Here is a 16,340-nt window from a genome sequence, read left to right as displayed (position 1 = left end):
TATGTGTATATATATGTATATATATATATATATATATATATATATATATGTATTTATGTATATATTTATATTTATATATATATATATACATATATATATATATATATATATATATATATATATATACACGTATACATATGTGTGTATATATATATATATATATATATATATTTTTTTTTTTACTTTTAGAGCTCCCCTCAAGTTTGGTCTCAGGGACATGAAAGGGTCAGTTATTAAAATGTTAAATCCGTCATAAATATTTTTTTTCAATGCTCCCCTTTCCTCTCCCTTATCTCTCCTGCTTGCTTCTTTGTTTTGTCTTGTCTTAACTTTCTCGTTGCGTCTTTTTGCACTGCTCTCCAAATCTAAACATTGGAACTATTTAACTGGCCTCAACAAAATTGACAAGATCTTGGGCTTGGGGGAACCTGCTGTCGTGACGAAGCGGTTGTTGCTGAACACACGACGGACTCTCAGGAGAAGAAGGAGTGCCCCATGCCTGGCGATCCTTTTCTGTCGAGGACGTGAAGATATCCACCTATTAGGAATTATTACAACAGGACATCTGCTGATTGGAGTAAGTGTTGCTCTGGTTTGTCGACAAATTGGAAGTTGCTGGCAGTCTTCAAAGTACCCCAAAGCTGCCACAAATGAGTGGAGGATGCGGGAAGAACTGTGGATTACATCGGACTGTCTACCCCGCAGGTTTTGAGGACCAGTCATAGACAATTTAGAGTGTAAAGCAAATTTTATTTTCACTCCTATACAAAATAATTCTAACTTGGATTGTTTCCCTGGCTTCGAGACTCTCCCGAAGGACAGTGCAGCGAAGACACAACAAACTCCCTTCTTGTCTCTCATGGACACACACCTGTTGTTGTTGACTTTCGACTAGCGACTGAACACAATACATCAAGGCCGCGGAACAGAGATATATACACACACACATCCACAAAAAAAAAAATACGCCACACATACACCCCCCCAACCCAACACCTTCGATGCAAATCTCTTAGGGGTGATGAATGGATGGTCAGCGCCTGAGAGCTGCGGCCTACCACCATGACCTTGAACGACCTTCCCTCTGTTGCTAGATATCTCGAGATGTATGTTGTAATATGTATATGTGCTTTGCTATGGAGGTTTATTCCCACTCCGAACTGGGCCCCCTTAGGAGCCCAGTCTGGATTGTATTTTTTTACTCATCCTTCCCAAGCGTTTACCTTGTTCCCATCTTTTACGGGGCGCTTTATGGGGACCCATCAGCGTTCTTGTTCTGTAACCCTGTACACTGTTTGTTTGTCTAATCTTGAACAGGTTTGTGCTGAAAACAAAGTTTCATTGTACTTGTGCAATGACAATAAAGACCTATCCTATCCAAATCAACTGTCAATATAAAGTTATTTATTTTTTCCAATTTTTTATTGTTTTGTCAAATCCATTTTCTTGGCAAAAACACAAAATAGCCAATCTTTTAGTATGATATAATCAATATAACAGCATTGATTTTGAGCAATGACAAGTTTAAAAAAAAAAAGAAAAAAAAGTCCCACAAAAATTCTTGGTGATCCATAAAAATATTAAAATTGTGTCATATATTTTGTTTCCAATGCATGAGTCTCTTGATCAACTTCAGAGCTATCTATTGATTATAAGTTTTCATTATTTTATAAATCTGTTGGTTTGTTTGTTTATTTTATACCCTTTTTGTCAAAGAAAATGTTGTTTTTATTACACGGCAAACCCACAAAATAAGCAATATTTTACCCAAAAAATATAAAATTTTTGATGTGAAGTAATTGGAGCTTTAAATAGGTCAATAATTCAAAACATAAAATTTGGTTGATTATTATTTTTTGAGCAATGACATTTTTAAATGAAATAAACACCTGCACAGCAACTTTGTGCTATGAAAGACAAAATTGCAACTTTTTCTCGTTACATTCCACCTGTTTGCTGTTTTATTCCACATTTTTATGTTTCATTTTCTTTTCCCGTAGTATTATTAAAGGGTGCCGGGGCCAATAAAAAATTAGCTGAGGGCCACAAACGGCCTCAGGGCCGCACTTTGGACACCCCTGATCTAAAACATCTAAAAGTAGAAATATAATAATAATAATAATAATATCAGCACTCTTTTGGTATACGGGACTGTTACTTAGCTTAATATTCGATTCATGCGCATACGGTCTGTTAAGTTACCCCAAATGAACAAGGAGGTCCTCTGATTGGCCCATATGGGTCTAATGCGGTGGTGTCAAACTCATTTTGGCTCAGGGGTCGCATGGTGGAAAATGTATTTCCACGTGGGTCGGATTGGTAATTGGTAGGTTGTGAGTTCAAACCCCGGCCGAGTCATACCAAAGACTAAAAAAATGGGACCCATTACCTCCCTGCTTGGCACTCAAGGGTTGGAATTGGGGGTTAAATCACCAAAAATGATTCCCAGGCGCGGCCACTGTTGCTGCTCACTGCTCCCCTCACCTCCCGGGTGATGGGTCAAATGCAGGGAACAATTTTGCCACACCTAGTGAGTGTGTGACAGTCATTGGTACTTTAACTTTAACTTAATAACCTAAAAATGCCACTATGAAAACTTCAGATGGTTTTTTTTTGGCCCAAAATGGAACCAACACATTCTGAAAAAGTACATATCGCAAATAACCCCCTTGACAAAACACTTCAAGTTAGTTCAATATTCTGAGGAAAAAACATTGGAGAAGTTGCAAAAAACATAATGAAGAACACAATGAAATTAGTATAGCCAAAAAATCGAGGGAGAGGAGCCGCAGCACTCCTTTACTGTGTACCTCTTGCTTGTTCAACCCTGGTATAAATAATTTGCTTGCCTGGCAGAATTGCTTTTGCGACATCCAGTGGACACATTGAGAACACCAGTTTATTTCATTAAAATGCAACTAATTGTGTCCACTGGATGTCGCAATAGCTATTCTTTGTATCTTTTTAGATAATACTACATATGTACAAAATAAACCATGTGATGTTAGTACACTAGCAAAGGAAAATGATCAAACTACATAAATAACAGACTGCAATTTATCTTGATAGATTGGAAATTAACACCAATGAGTTGACTGATGAACATAATGTATTCAGAAAATATAAATAACGACCAATAAAGATAGAATACTATTAACCGCAACATGCTACAAAACCCCAACAACATTATGAATTGTATATTTTCAGGATGTGCTTGTTCCATTTTTAGACATAGATCTGAAGTTGTCTTTATTTTTAAGTAATCGTGCCGTGATTTTACAAGTCCGGCCCACTTAGGAGTAGATTTTTCGCCATGTGGCCCCCGATCTAATATGAGTTTGACAGCCCTGGTCTACATTTCAGAACATACAAGGAAATAAACAATTTAAAATCACTTCTTTCGATTAGTATTTTGTACGAGGAAAATATATTAAATATTTGCGTTTGTGCGCATGCTCACTAGCGTGGGGTAGCAGACTGACAGAATGCCGGCCCGCAGACCGGATGTATCAGTATTGATAACATGCCAAATTGCTAATCATGCTCTCTTTCGTCTCTACTTTTGTGGGTAGAGATTTGTGTAGATACCAGTCCTCGTTGTTCCATGCCTAAAATCATTATTTTGTAGTGCTCCGAAGACATTTTAGCCAGTGTCACAAGCACGCAGCTCCCGTAGTAATTATCCCCACTTTTACTTTGAAAATAAAAAACTTCCGGTGTCAGAATATGAAAAAGCATCAGGTTTGGTCGGTTTTCTGATTACATTTTTTTTTAGGGATTTTACATTTTGTTAAACAAAACACAAAATGAAAATCAAACCGGTTTTAAGTCTGTGTACCTTCCGTCCATTCTATTTCCTATTCTTAAATGTAAATTAAAAAAACATTTCGGGCCATTTTTTCTATTTTCATTTCTGAAAAAAGAAGTTGGACAACTATTTAATGACATTTTGTATTTAAAAAAAACAAAAAACAATAGGACTCCCGCTGAACAAAGATGTTTATGTTATGCTAAACGCATAGGAAAAGCTAAAATACTACTTCCGGTTCAATTTGTCGTCACACAGATAACCACGCATTTTTGATTAAGATAAATTAGTTACCAACAAAGTCAAAGAGATATCATTTAAAATCATCCATCGCTATTACCCTGTAAAGACTGTGATGGTTGGATACAAGAAGGACATTGATGTTACCTGCACCTTTTGCAACATGCACCCAGAGACTGTCAACCACTTGTTTTGGACTTGTGAAAACACTCGATCACAATGGCAGGGCATCTGTCGCTTCATCCTGGACAATATTTATGACAAATTTGTGCTTTACTTTAAAGATGTGATTTTTGGTTTTACACTGTATGAACAAAAATTTGAAAAGGAATTCTACCTTTGCAACCTCATTATTTTATTGGCTAAGTTTTATATTCATAAATGTAAGTTTCTTAATACCCGTCCTATCTTTTGTGCCTTTAAAAAAGATCTGGAACTTTACATTAAAACGCTCTCTACCTCTAACAACAAATACGCTGTGAAAACGATGATGCTGTGTTCCAAATTTAAGTTGTTCGATGAATCTGAATAAGCCTACGGCTTTGCATTTTGTTTATTATATACTCAATCGTCAGGACATTGAGGGAACGCCTCATGAAACAGTTCTGTAGAGATGAAGTAGTCTATGGATTTTTCCCACTCACATATATGTATATATATATATATATATATATGTATATATATATATACATATATATATGTATATATATATATATATGCATTCAATCCATCCCATTCATGTCCCTTTTTCAAGTTATCTGGCTTGTATATTCGCTTCTAAACCTTTAAAATTCACTGAAATCCGCTGTGCTGGAGGTATTAAACAGTAATCATATTCGCCTCCTGCCTGCAAAAAGGCCACGTGGTTGCCAACCTGCAGTACAGACGGCAAAGCATTTATGTTCATTTATTCGTGCGACCAGTTATTTGTTTTACCCTGTCTGTATGAATGAGGGCTTCACGGTGGCAGAGGGGTTAGTGCGTCTGCCTCAAAATACGCAGGTCCTGAGTAGTCTGGGGTTCAATCCCAGGCTCGGGATCTTTCTGTGTGGAGTTTGCATGTCCTCCCCGTGACAGCGTGGGTTCCTTCCAGGTACTCCGGCTTCCTCCCACTTCCAAAGACATGCACCTGGGGATAGGTTGATTTGCAACACTAAATTAGCCCTAGTGTGTGAATGTTGTCTGTCTATCTGTGTTGGCCCTGCGATGAAGTGGCGACTTGTCCAGGGTGTAGTCTGCCTTCTGCCCGATTGTACCTGAGATAGGCTACAGCGTCCTCCGTGACCCCGAACGGACAAGCGGTAGGAAATGGATGGATGTATGTATGAATGATGTTGTTAGGCTTATAAACCACATTTAGCTTCTGCCATCAAACACCTCCCCTTTCCTCTTTTGTGACTCATTTACTGCAGGTGTTGATTGTCAAATTTCAGAATGTACAGGTGCTGCTCAATAAATGAAAATTAGACAAAAAAGTTATTTTATTACAGTAATTTCATTCCTTACAGTAAAACTTTGAAGTTTCCACTGTCAGTGATGGTTTGGGGTGGCATGTCATCAGCTGGTGGTGGTCCGATGCGTTTCCTGAGGTCCGCGGTCACTGCAGTCGTCTACCAGAAAGTTTTAGAGCACTTCATGCTTCCCGCTGCTGAGCAACTTAATGGAGATGCAGATTTTATTTTCCAACAGGGCTTGGTACCTGCACATGCACAAAGTTCTAAAAACTGGTTAGTTGTCTAGCAAACTCACCTGACCTCAACCCAATAACAAAACATCTATGGGGTATTGTTAAGAGGACAATGTGATATGTCAGACCCAACAATGCCAAAGAGCTGAAGGCCATTATCAGATCAACCTGGGCCATACTTGCAAACCCTCCCGATTTTTCCGGGAGACTCCCGAATTTCAGTGCCCCTCCTGAAAATCTCCCGGGGCAACCATTCTGCCAAATTTGTCCCCATTTCCACCCGGACAACAATGTTGGGGTCGTGCCTTAAAGGCCTACTGAAACCCAGTACTACCGACCACGCTGTCTGATAGTTTATATATCAATGATGAAATATTAACATTGCAACACATGCCAATACAGCCTTTTTAGTTTACTACATTAAAATTTTAAATTTCCCGCGGAGTTTCCTGTCGAAAACGTCGCGGAATGATGACGCGTATGATGACGCGTGTTTGTGATGTTATTGGTTGGAGGGGACATATTAGCCCAGCACCACTTGTGGCTAAAAGTCGTCTCTTTTCATTGCATAATTACACAGTATTTTGGACATCTGTGTTGCTGAATCTTTTGCAATTTGTTCAATTAATAATGGAGAAGTCAAAGTAGAAAGATGGAGTGGGAAGCGTTTAGCCTTTAGCCACACAAACACACAGTGTTTCCTTGTTTAAAATTCCCAGGAGTGAAGCTTTACTATGGATCAGAGCGGTCAAGCGAACATGGTTCTGGACCACTTGTCAACCAGGAGGTTTCGGTGGGAAAATTCTGGTAAAAAGTCGCCTCTTACCGGAGATCAGCTGAGCTTCTGTCCTGCTGCAGCTTTGTGACTTCCCTCAGAGAATGGCGTCATCACACCCGTGGACACACCCCTTCGACTATCAGGTACTATTTAATTCTCTAAAACACTAGCAACACAATAGAAAGATAAGGGATTTCCCAGAACTATCCAAGTAAATGTGTCTAAAAACATCTGAATCGCTCCCAATGCAATCGCCTTTTTTTTTTTAACTTTATTTTTTTTTCTTTCTAGTACTTCACTCTAAATTTCCTCATCCACGAATCTTTCATCCTCGCTCAAATTAATGGGGAAATTGTCGCTTTCTCGGTCTGAATAGCTCTTTCTGCTGGAGGCTCACATTATAAACAATGTGAGGATCTGAGGAGCCCTCACATCGGTGACGTCACGCGCACATCGTCTGCTAAAGTTGCGAACTTTATTGTCGATGTTCTCTACTAAATACTTTCAGCAAAAACATGGCAATATCGTGAAATGATCAAGTATGACACATAGAATGGACCTGCTATCCCCGTTTAAATAAGAAAATCTCATTTTAGTAGGCCTTTAAGGGCACTTCCTTGAGTGTCCTCTTTCACCTGAAAAGGAGACTATTATATACGTCTCCGTTATCCATAGGTTTATCCATAACCCATAAAGTAGGCAGGCACAGAGCTATTTCTCAGCGTGTGTACATTCCAGCCGGCACGTTAATACACTGACACACAACATCCAGATTCCCATCATGCATTGCTTCAAAACTACGGCAAGTAGTAATGTCCAAAAACATAACAGAGGCGAAGCAGAAGAACGAAGAAGAGACATGGCGACGGCGAGTAAGAAGAAGAAGTACGCTTGCAAGTTCCAAATTGATTGGAAAAAATAATTTCAGTTCATCCAGGACAGCTCGAAGGGGAATGGGTATGCTGCCTGCAAATTTTGTAGATCAAACTTCTCCATTGAACACGAATTTAGAGGTCTCAAGGTTGGCAAGTATGACCTGGGCTCTCATAACACCTGAGATGTACCTCACACTGATCGATTCCTAGAGACGCTGCAGTAATTCAGGCAAAGTATTGAGTGCTTTACATCTCAGGGCATTCAATCAATCGCAACTGGACTGTTCGGTTTGTCTTAGAAGACGTTTCGCCTCTCATCCGAGTAGGCTTCATCAGTTCGTGTTCATAGACTAAGATTGGTCAGATCTAGTCAAACCCCAAATGGTAGTGAGAAAAACAACCGTTGAGATGCAAACGAGCAATCCTACTGTCAAAGCCAGCAACAGTCGTTGAAGTGCAATTTCCCCTAGTTAGCTTTGAGGTATTGTGTGGGAGAACGAACGCTGTGGATGGACGACTACAAGTTAATCATGAATGCCCCGATTCATATATTGGGGAAACAAAACAACCACTAAGCCCAAGTATGGCACAGCTAGAAACAGCACTCCTTTAAGAACAAAAATGGAGAGATTCTGGATAGGGAGGACGGATGGTACGTAGAGGAGTAAAGGAAGCCATCTATGTAGAAGCATTTAAGTCTCACCTTAAAACTCATTTGTATACTGTACCCTTTAAATAGACTCCCTTTTTAGACCAGCTGATCTGCTGTTTCTTTTCTTTTTCTCCTATGTCCCACTCTCCTTCGTAGAGGTGGTCCGGTCCGATCCGGTGGCCATGGATGACGTACTGGCTGTGCAGAGTCGGGACCCAGGATGGACTGCTCGTCCAGAGTCGGGACCCAGGATGGACCGCTTGCCTGTGTATCGGCTTGGGACATCCCTGCGCTGCTGATCCGCCTCCGCTTGGGATGGTTTCCTGCTGGCTCCGCTGTGAACGGGACTCTCGCTGTTGTGTTGGATCCGCTTTGGACTGGACTCTCGCGGCTGTGTTGGATCCATTATGGATTGAACTTTCACAGTATCATGTTAGACCCGCTCGACATCCATTGCTTTCGTCCTCTCCAAGGTTCTCATAGTCATTATTGTCACCGACGTCCCACTGGGTGTGCGTTTTCCTTGCCCTTATGTGGGCCTACAGAGGATGTCGTAGTGGTTTGTGTTGTGGTTTGTGCAGCCCTTTGAGACACTAGTGATTTAGGGCTATATAAGTAAACATTGATTGATTGATTGATGTTAAGGTTGAAAAACCATCCCTGAACAGAGGAGGTGGTCTACGACACTACCTATCCCCTACATACAACATTGTCCTTTCAACCATTCCTAAAACACTCTGCAATTTAGCCTCCAACAAATAACAGGAGTTAGAAACATTCTGGTCACAAGTGACCAGAATCAAAACAGTGCTTTTAGGGCGAAACCATCTTTGCCCTGGCACACCCTCCTGGTATTGGAGTATAAATATTTGGGGTTTTGGTACCAGCCGCAAGACTAGATCGGACCAGTCTAAGTCTATGAGTACGAACTAACGTAGCCTACTCGGATGAGAGATGAAACATCTTTTAAGACAAACCAAACAGTCAAGTTGCGATTGATTGAATGCCCTGAGATTACATTGACCTGGATGAATGAGAACATTAATAGACAAGTGCTGTGCATGTTCATACTTTTCATGTTCATACTTTTTAGTTGGCCAACATTTGTAAAATCCTTTTTTTTTTTGTCATAAGCAACATTCAAATATTCTGAGGGACTGAATTTGATTTTTTCATTAGTTGTGGGAAAGTTAAGGCCCGGGGGCCACATGCGGCCCTTTAAGCTTTTCAATCCGGCCCGCCGGACATTCCGAAAACATTTTTTTTTAGATCTTAAAGATGGAAACTGTAGCTGCCATTATAATGTGTAGTGACGTTTTCTAATGACCGTAAGTCTTGAACTATACTAAGTACAAACCCCGTTTCCATATGAGTTGGGAAATTGTGTTGGATGTAAATATAAACGGAACACAATGATTTGCAAATCCTTTTCAACCCATATTCAATTGAATGCACTACAAAGACAAGATATTTTGATGTTCAAACTCATAAACTTTTTTTTTTTGCAAATAATAATTTAACTTAGAATTTCATGGCTCCAACACGTGCCAAAGTAGTTGGGAAAGGGCATGTTCACCACTGTGTTAAATCACCTTTTCTTTTAACATCACTCAATAAACGTTTGGGAACTGAGGAAAATAATTATTGAAGCTTTGAAAGTGAAATTCTTTACCATTCTTTCTTGATGTACAACTTAAATTGTTCAACAGTCCGGAGGCTTGTCGTATTTTACGCTTCATAATGTGCCACACATTTTCGATGGGAGACATATCTGGACTGCAGGCGGGCCATGAAAGTACCCGCACTCTTTTACTACGAAGCCACGCTGTTGTAACACGTGGCTTGGCATTGTTTTGCTGAAATAAGAAGGGGCATTCATGATAATGTTGCTTGGATGACAAGATATGTTGCTCCAAAACCTGTATGGACCTTTCAGCATTAATGGTGCCTTCACAGATGTGTAAGTTACCCATGCCTTGGGCACTAATACACCCCCATACCATAACAGATGCTGGCTTTTGAACTTTGTGCCTATAACAATCCGGATGGTAATTTTCCTCTTTGTTACGGAGGACACCACGTCCACAGTTTCCAAGTATAATTTGAATTATGGAATCGTCAGACCACAGAACACTTTTCCAATTTGCATCAGTCCATCTTAGATGAGCTTGGGCCCAGTGAAGCCGGCAGCGTTCCTGGGTGTTGTTGATAAATGGCTTTGGCTTTTCATAGTAGAGTTTTAACTTGCACTTTCAGATGTAGCGACCAACTGTAGTTACTGACAGTGGTTTTATGAAGTGTTCCTGAGCCCATGTGGTTAATATCCTTTACACACTGATGTCGGTTTTTGATGCAGTACCGCCTGAGGGATCAAAGGTCCGTAATATCATCGTTTACGTGCAGTGATTTCTCCAGATTCTCTGAACCTTTTGATGATTTTACGGACCGTAGATGGTAAAATCCCTAAATTCCTTGCAATAGCTCGTTGAGAAATGTTCAAAAACTGTTCGACAATTTGCTTACAAATTAGTGATCTTCGCCCCATCCTTGTTTGTGAATTACTTAGCATTTCATGGAAGCTGCGTTTATACCCAATCATGGCACCCACCTGTTCCCAATTAGCCTGCACACCTGTGGGATGTTCCAAATAAGTGTTTGATGAGCATTCCTCAAATGTATCAGTATTTATTGCCACCTTTCCCAACTTTTTTGTCACATGTTGCTGGCATCAAATTCTAAAGTTAATGATTATTTGCAAAAAAAAAAAAAGTGTTTATCAGTTTTAACATCAAATATGTTGTCTTTGTAGCATATTCAACTGAATATGGGTTGAAAATGATTTTCAAATCATTGTATTCGGTTTATATTTATGTCTAACACAATGGCATGGCCGGAAACCAACATTGAATGACCGTGACCTTCGATCCCTCAGACGGCACTGTATCAAAAACCGACATCAATCTCTAAAGGATATCACCACATGGGCTCAGGAACACTTCAAAAAACCACTGTCACTAAATACAGTTCATTGCTACATCTGTAAGTGCAAGTTAAAGCTCTACTATGCAAAGTGAAAGCCATTTATCAACAACATCCAGAAACGCCGCCGGCTTCTCTGGGCTCGAGATCAAGTTAATTATTATTTGCAAAAAAAAAAAAATTAAGTTTGAGTTTGAACATCAAAAATCTTGTCTTTGTAGTGCATTCAATTGAATATGGGTTAAAAATGATTTGCAAATCATTGTATTCTGTTTATATTTACATCTAACACAATTTCCCAACTCATATGGTAACGGGGTTTGTACATTCTGGGTGTCTTATTCAGTAAAACAAAATACAATTTCATTCCATCATAACGTTTTTAGCATTCAATCAGACATTGTGAGGTTTTGTATTCGTGTTCCTAAAAATAGATATACCAGCCCCGAGACACATTTTTTTCTCTAAATTTGGCCCCCCCGAGTCAAAATAATTGCCCAGGCCTGAAATAAATAAAAATTTAAAATATATCAGTCTGTGTGTTATGAATGTATAAGTTTCACTTTTTAAATGAAATTACTGGACTAAATAAACTTGTTGGTTATATTCTAACTTATAGAGCAGCACCTGTATATGTGTCATCTTGAGCACTGAAGGAAAAGCATTAGTAACACACTTTGACAAGTGTGTTACTAATACTTTTCTTGTGGACTGTGCACCCAACTTCCTTGACAGTACTAAGCTGGGGTGCTCCCTCACCTTTATCACAAAAATTCTTACCCCACCCGGTGAAATCTTGCATGGAGCTCCCAGGCGAGGGTGTTCAACCTGTATCTTATATTTCATCAACATTTGCACCAATACCAGAGCTTCTTGTTAACGGTCTTGTAGTCCATTCCAGTCTTGTACAGGTCTACAATCATGTCCCTGATGTCCGTTGACGGCTCGTTGGTCTTGCCAACGGTTTGGTCTTGCCAACGGTGGTGGAGAGGTGTGAATGACAGAGAGTGCCGGGAAAAAAGGACAAAAACTGGATTTCCTGGCCAAAAAAATATAAGTTTTGAAAGTCAAGCAGAAGATAGAGTCGTGGTCAAAAGTTTACACTTGTAAAGAACATAATGTCATGACTGTCTTGAGTTTCCAGTAATCAAATCTTATTTTTTGTGATAGAGTGATAGGAGCACATTCTTGTTGGTCACAAAAAAACATTCATGAAGTTTGGGTCTTTTATGAATTTATGATGGGTCTACTGAAAACAGCTACATTTTTGTTTCATCTGACCACAGAACTTTCCTCCAGAAGGTCTTATTTTTGTCAATGTGATGTGTCACCATGCCTACCGTCAAGCGTAGTGGTGGTAGTAATATGCTCTGGGCCTGTTTTGCTGCCAAAGGAACTGGTGATTTACAGAGAGTAAATGGGACAATGAAAAAGGAGGATTACCTCCAAATTCTTCAGGACAACCTAAAATCGTCAGCCCGGAGGTTGGGTCTTGGGCGCAGTTGGCTGTTCCAACAGCCCAATGACCCCCAAACACATGTCAGAAGTGGTAAAGGAATGGCTACAACAGGCTAGAATTTAGGTTTTAGTATGGCCTTCCCAAAGTCCTGACTTAAATGTGTGGACAATGCTAAAGAAACAAGTCGATATCAGAAAACCAACAAATTTAGCTGAACTGCACCAATTTTGTCAAGAGGAGTGGTCAAAAATTAAACCAGAAGCTTGTGGATGGCTACCAAAAGCGCCTTATTGCAGTGAAACTTGCCAAAGGACAATATTAACATTGCTGTATGTAAACTTTTGAGCCAGCAGATTTGGTCACATTTTCAGTAGACCCATAATAAATTCATAAAAGAACCAAACTTCATGAATATTTTTTGTGACCAACAAGTATGTGCTCCAATCATGTCAGGCTTGCCCCTGACAGTTTGTCTGTTTTAATTTTTTCCTCTGCATTTGTCTGTTTCCTGTCTTTTAGTTCCTGTCAAGTGCTCTTAATTTGTCAGCTTCCTGTCTTGTTCCCTGAGTGCTGTGTTCTTCCTCAGTGTGTTTAGTATTTCCTTTCTTTAGTTCCTGTCTAGTGCTCTTATTTTGTCAGCTTCCTGTCTTGTTCCCTGAGTGCTGTGTTCCCCTTCAGCTGCGGCTGATTGGCATCTGGCCACACCTGTTGCCAATCAGCCGGCTCCTATTTGTACCTACTTTGTCTTGTGTCAGTTGCTGGATCATTGTATTGTCATTTGTATTGTCGTTGCCTCATGTCACTCTTGTGTCTTTGCTACCTGTCGTGTCTGGCATCATTTCAGCTATTACCTGTCGTGCTACATCTTGTCCTGGTCGTCGTAGCGGTAAGCTGTTTGTTAGCCATTAGCTGTTTCCAGTTTTTATGTTTTCTGTTAGATACCTGTTACCTTCCACGCTAGGTCTTTTGTTTTTTATCCGCCCACGTGCGCGCTTTTGGTTTGAACCCTTTGTTTGGTTTTGTCTTAGTAATTATATTAAAATCATGTTTGCTCACTCCATGCCTGCCTCCATCTCTGCATCTTGGGGTTCGTCACCAAATAACTCTGACAAATCACTCCATCACAAAAAAATAAGAGTTGCAGAAAGTATTAGAAACTCAAAACAGCCATGACATTATGTTCTTTACAAGTGTATGTAAACTTTTGACCACGACTGTGTATATATTGTGTACAAGTGACCGACATTCCAGGAAGAGAAAGAGAGAGAGTGAAGGGGGCATGGAAAAATAAATAGGCAACTTTTCACATGCAGGGCAGACTGGCTGGTGCACGGTGGTTATATCTTATCTACTTCACTAATTATGTTTTTATATGCTAAATACTCTTATCACATGTGTATGTATTGTAGGGCTGGTCAATATATCGAATATACTCAATATATCGCGGGTTTGTCTCTGTGCGATAAAGAAAATGACTATCGTGATATTCGAGTATACGTTCTCACGCAGTTGCTTTTAGCTGCGGGCATTACACTACAGGCGTTCCTCACTCTTCCTTGTCTCTCCTTCTCACAGAGACATAAAACAAACTTACCTTCTTACATACGTCACATACGTATACGCCCTCGCGGAGCAGAGAGGTAGCGGCATGGGTAACGTTAGCTGTGGTGCGAGTGGTAATACGAGAGAAAGAAGGTGTGAATCTGGTAACAAATGAAGGAAGAATTAACTCCCAAGAAAAACACCAGGGGGTCCATCGTCTGGCTGTGGTTTGGCTTCAAACGGGAATATGTTGAACAGACAACCGTAATTTGTCAAGTGTGGGGCAAAAGCATTGCAACAAAAAGTATAACTACTGCTCATTTGTAGCATCATTTAGAAAGTCACCCGCTAGAGAATAAAGAGTGCTTGAAACTCCACATGTCAACATCTCTGTTCAGTGCCACACCAACAAAATGCTGAGGCAACCATTTCCACATCAACACCGTATGGAAATAATAGTCAACAACAAAAGGAGATAACGTCCGCAGGAACCTACCACATAGCGAAGGACATACACTATTAGATTTCCTATTATGCAGCTCATTTTTATTTGACAGTTATTGAAATATCTTGTGTGACATCATGCACAAAAGTGCACTTTATTTGTTTTTAATATTGTAGTGGCGTTCTGTACAAAAAGTGCACTTTAATTTAGTGTTGTTTTGATGTCGTCTTAGTGACATCAAGCTCAAAAGTTCACTCAGAGCTTGTTTTAAAATGTCTCTGACAATCTTGCACTTTCTGTTTTGAAATGACAATGTTTGTGCCACTGCTTAATAACTGTTTAATAAATACAGTTTTGGTCAATTTACTTAGTTGTGATTTCCCCCTCTGCATGAAAGTTTAAAATGAGCATAAATTATTGCAGTATAAAGAAGAATGTTTTATTTTAGACACGTAGAATCATCATACTGCTGTGATTATATGTATCAAGCGTTAATTCAAGGCTAAAGCAAAACATCGATATATATATCGTGCATCGTGACATGGCCTAAAAATATCGAGATATTAAAAAAGGCCATATCGCCCAGCCCTACAGTATTGTATCTGCTGATTTAAAAAAAAAGAAGACCAATACCGATTAAAAAGAGGCCGATACCGATATACAGCCAAATGCCAACAATGAGTCAATCTCTAATATGGAGATACCCGCTGACGTCACCAATAGAAAAAACGTTACAAATGGGGTAAATTCCAAAATGGCTCGTTTTTAGGAAATATGAAAGAACGCAAGATTGTTTCATAAACACCCCACCATGCCTCCATGGTTTAATTTCACATTTCCGGGACTTAATCCTAAATACACAGGTACCAATAGGTGGAAAAAAATAGTTTTACATAATAGGTCCCCTTCAAATAAAGCTGACATTCAATTTTAATTGTTTTATTTCATATGCTTTGTAGTGGTGTATAAAAAAAATAATGACAGAAAAAAATGTAAACTGTCGCCGTTAAAATACATGTGGATTAAACTACACTCCATCAAGAATTTGTAATGATCCCTCGGCCGTTCTGTTGTAAGGAGAAGGACAAACTCTGCATGTCAGTCATACAGACAGTGTTGTCGTACGTAGCTGTCAAAATAATAATCTGTTATGCATAATTTATGCGTAGCTTCAAGATAAAAGTCCCAGGTGTTGTTTTGTTAACCAGAGAATGCAAAAATAATAATATGCTCTTATCAAACATCCCAGTTCCACACCTCCTCGGTACAGTGTGTTCATTAGCTCTTAAATACCTCCAACTTACGTGTAGTCCTCGTCGTCGCTGGGTTCAGATTTGATGTCATCGGGGTGAGGCAGAGGAAAGCTTTGTGCTGTAGTTCTGGTACACACATACCACTCCTTAATATTCGGCAACTCAGGTATGACTGGGTTGGCTGACTGGTGACTTCTTCCTGAGGTCCTGTGACTCCTTAGTCCGGACAGAGATAGGTCCAAGGGCATGGCCAACGGAGACGAACTAGGCTCTAGCTTGTGGTGGAACTTGTTGGCTAAACTGATATCAAAGTCAAAATTTCGGTTCTGATTGCTGAATGTTGGGGACAGGTGGTTGATTTTAAGGTCCAGTGGCTCCAGAAGAGGCTGATGTTGTTGGTGGTGATGGATAGAGTTGTATATGTCGTAGGGTTCAGAGGTAGGCGATGATTTGATGTGGACTTTCATGTGCTTGCGCAAAGAGCTTGGGTGTGTGTAGGACTTGGTGCAACCCAGGGCCTTGCAGTCGTAGGGTTTTGACGAAGTGTGCACTTGGGAATGTTTTTTACGGTCACTACTGTTGGCAAAGCGTCGCTCGCAGAACTCACACTGGAATGGTTTTT

General features: G+C 39.9%; 1 protein-coding gene across 1 annotated transcript in view; it reads right to left on the bottom strand.

Moving 5' to 3' along the window:
- Positions 1-15,388: 15,388 nt before the first annotated feature.
- Positions 15,389-16,340, bottom strand: part of LOC133559387 (zinc finger protein ZIC 5-like) — a 32,795-nt gene continuing 31,843 nt past the window's right edge. Inside the window, exon 2 of the mRNA XM_061911118.1 lies at positions 15,389-16,340. This exon is cut by the window's right edge and continues 3 nt beyond it. Within this exon, the coding sequence (XP_061767102.1) occupies positions 15,766-16,340 (575 nt within the window). The 3' untranslated portion in view covers positions 15,389-15,765.

The sequence above is a fragment of the Nerophis ophidion genome, linkage group LG09 (assembly GCF_033978795.1).
Source record: "Nerophis ophidion isolate RoL-2023_Sa linkage group LG09, RoL_Noph_v1.0, whole genome shotgun sequence".
Classification (NCBI taxonomy): Eukaryota; Metazoa; Chordata; class Actinopteri; order Syngnathiformes; family Syngnathidae; genus Nerophis; species Nerophis ophidion.
This window is presented reverse-complemented; position numbering and strand designations above follow the sequence as displayed.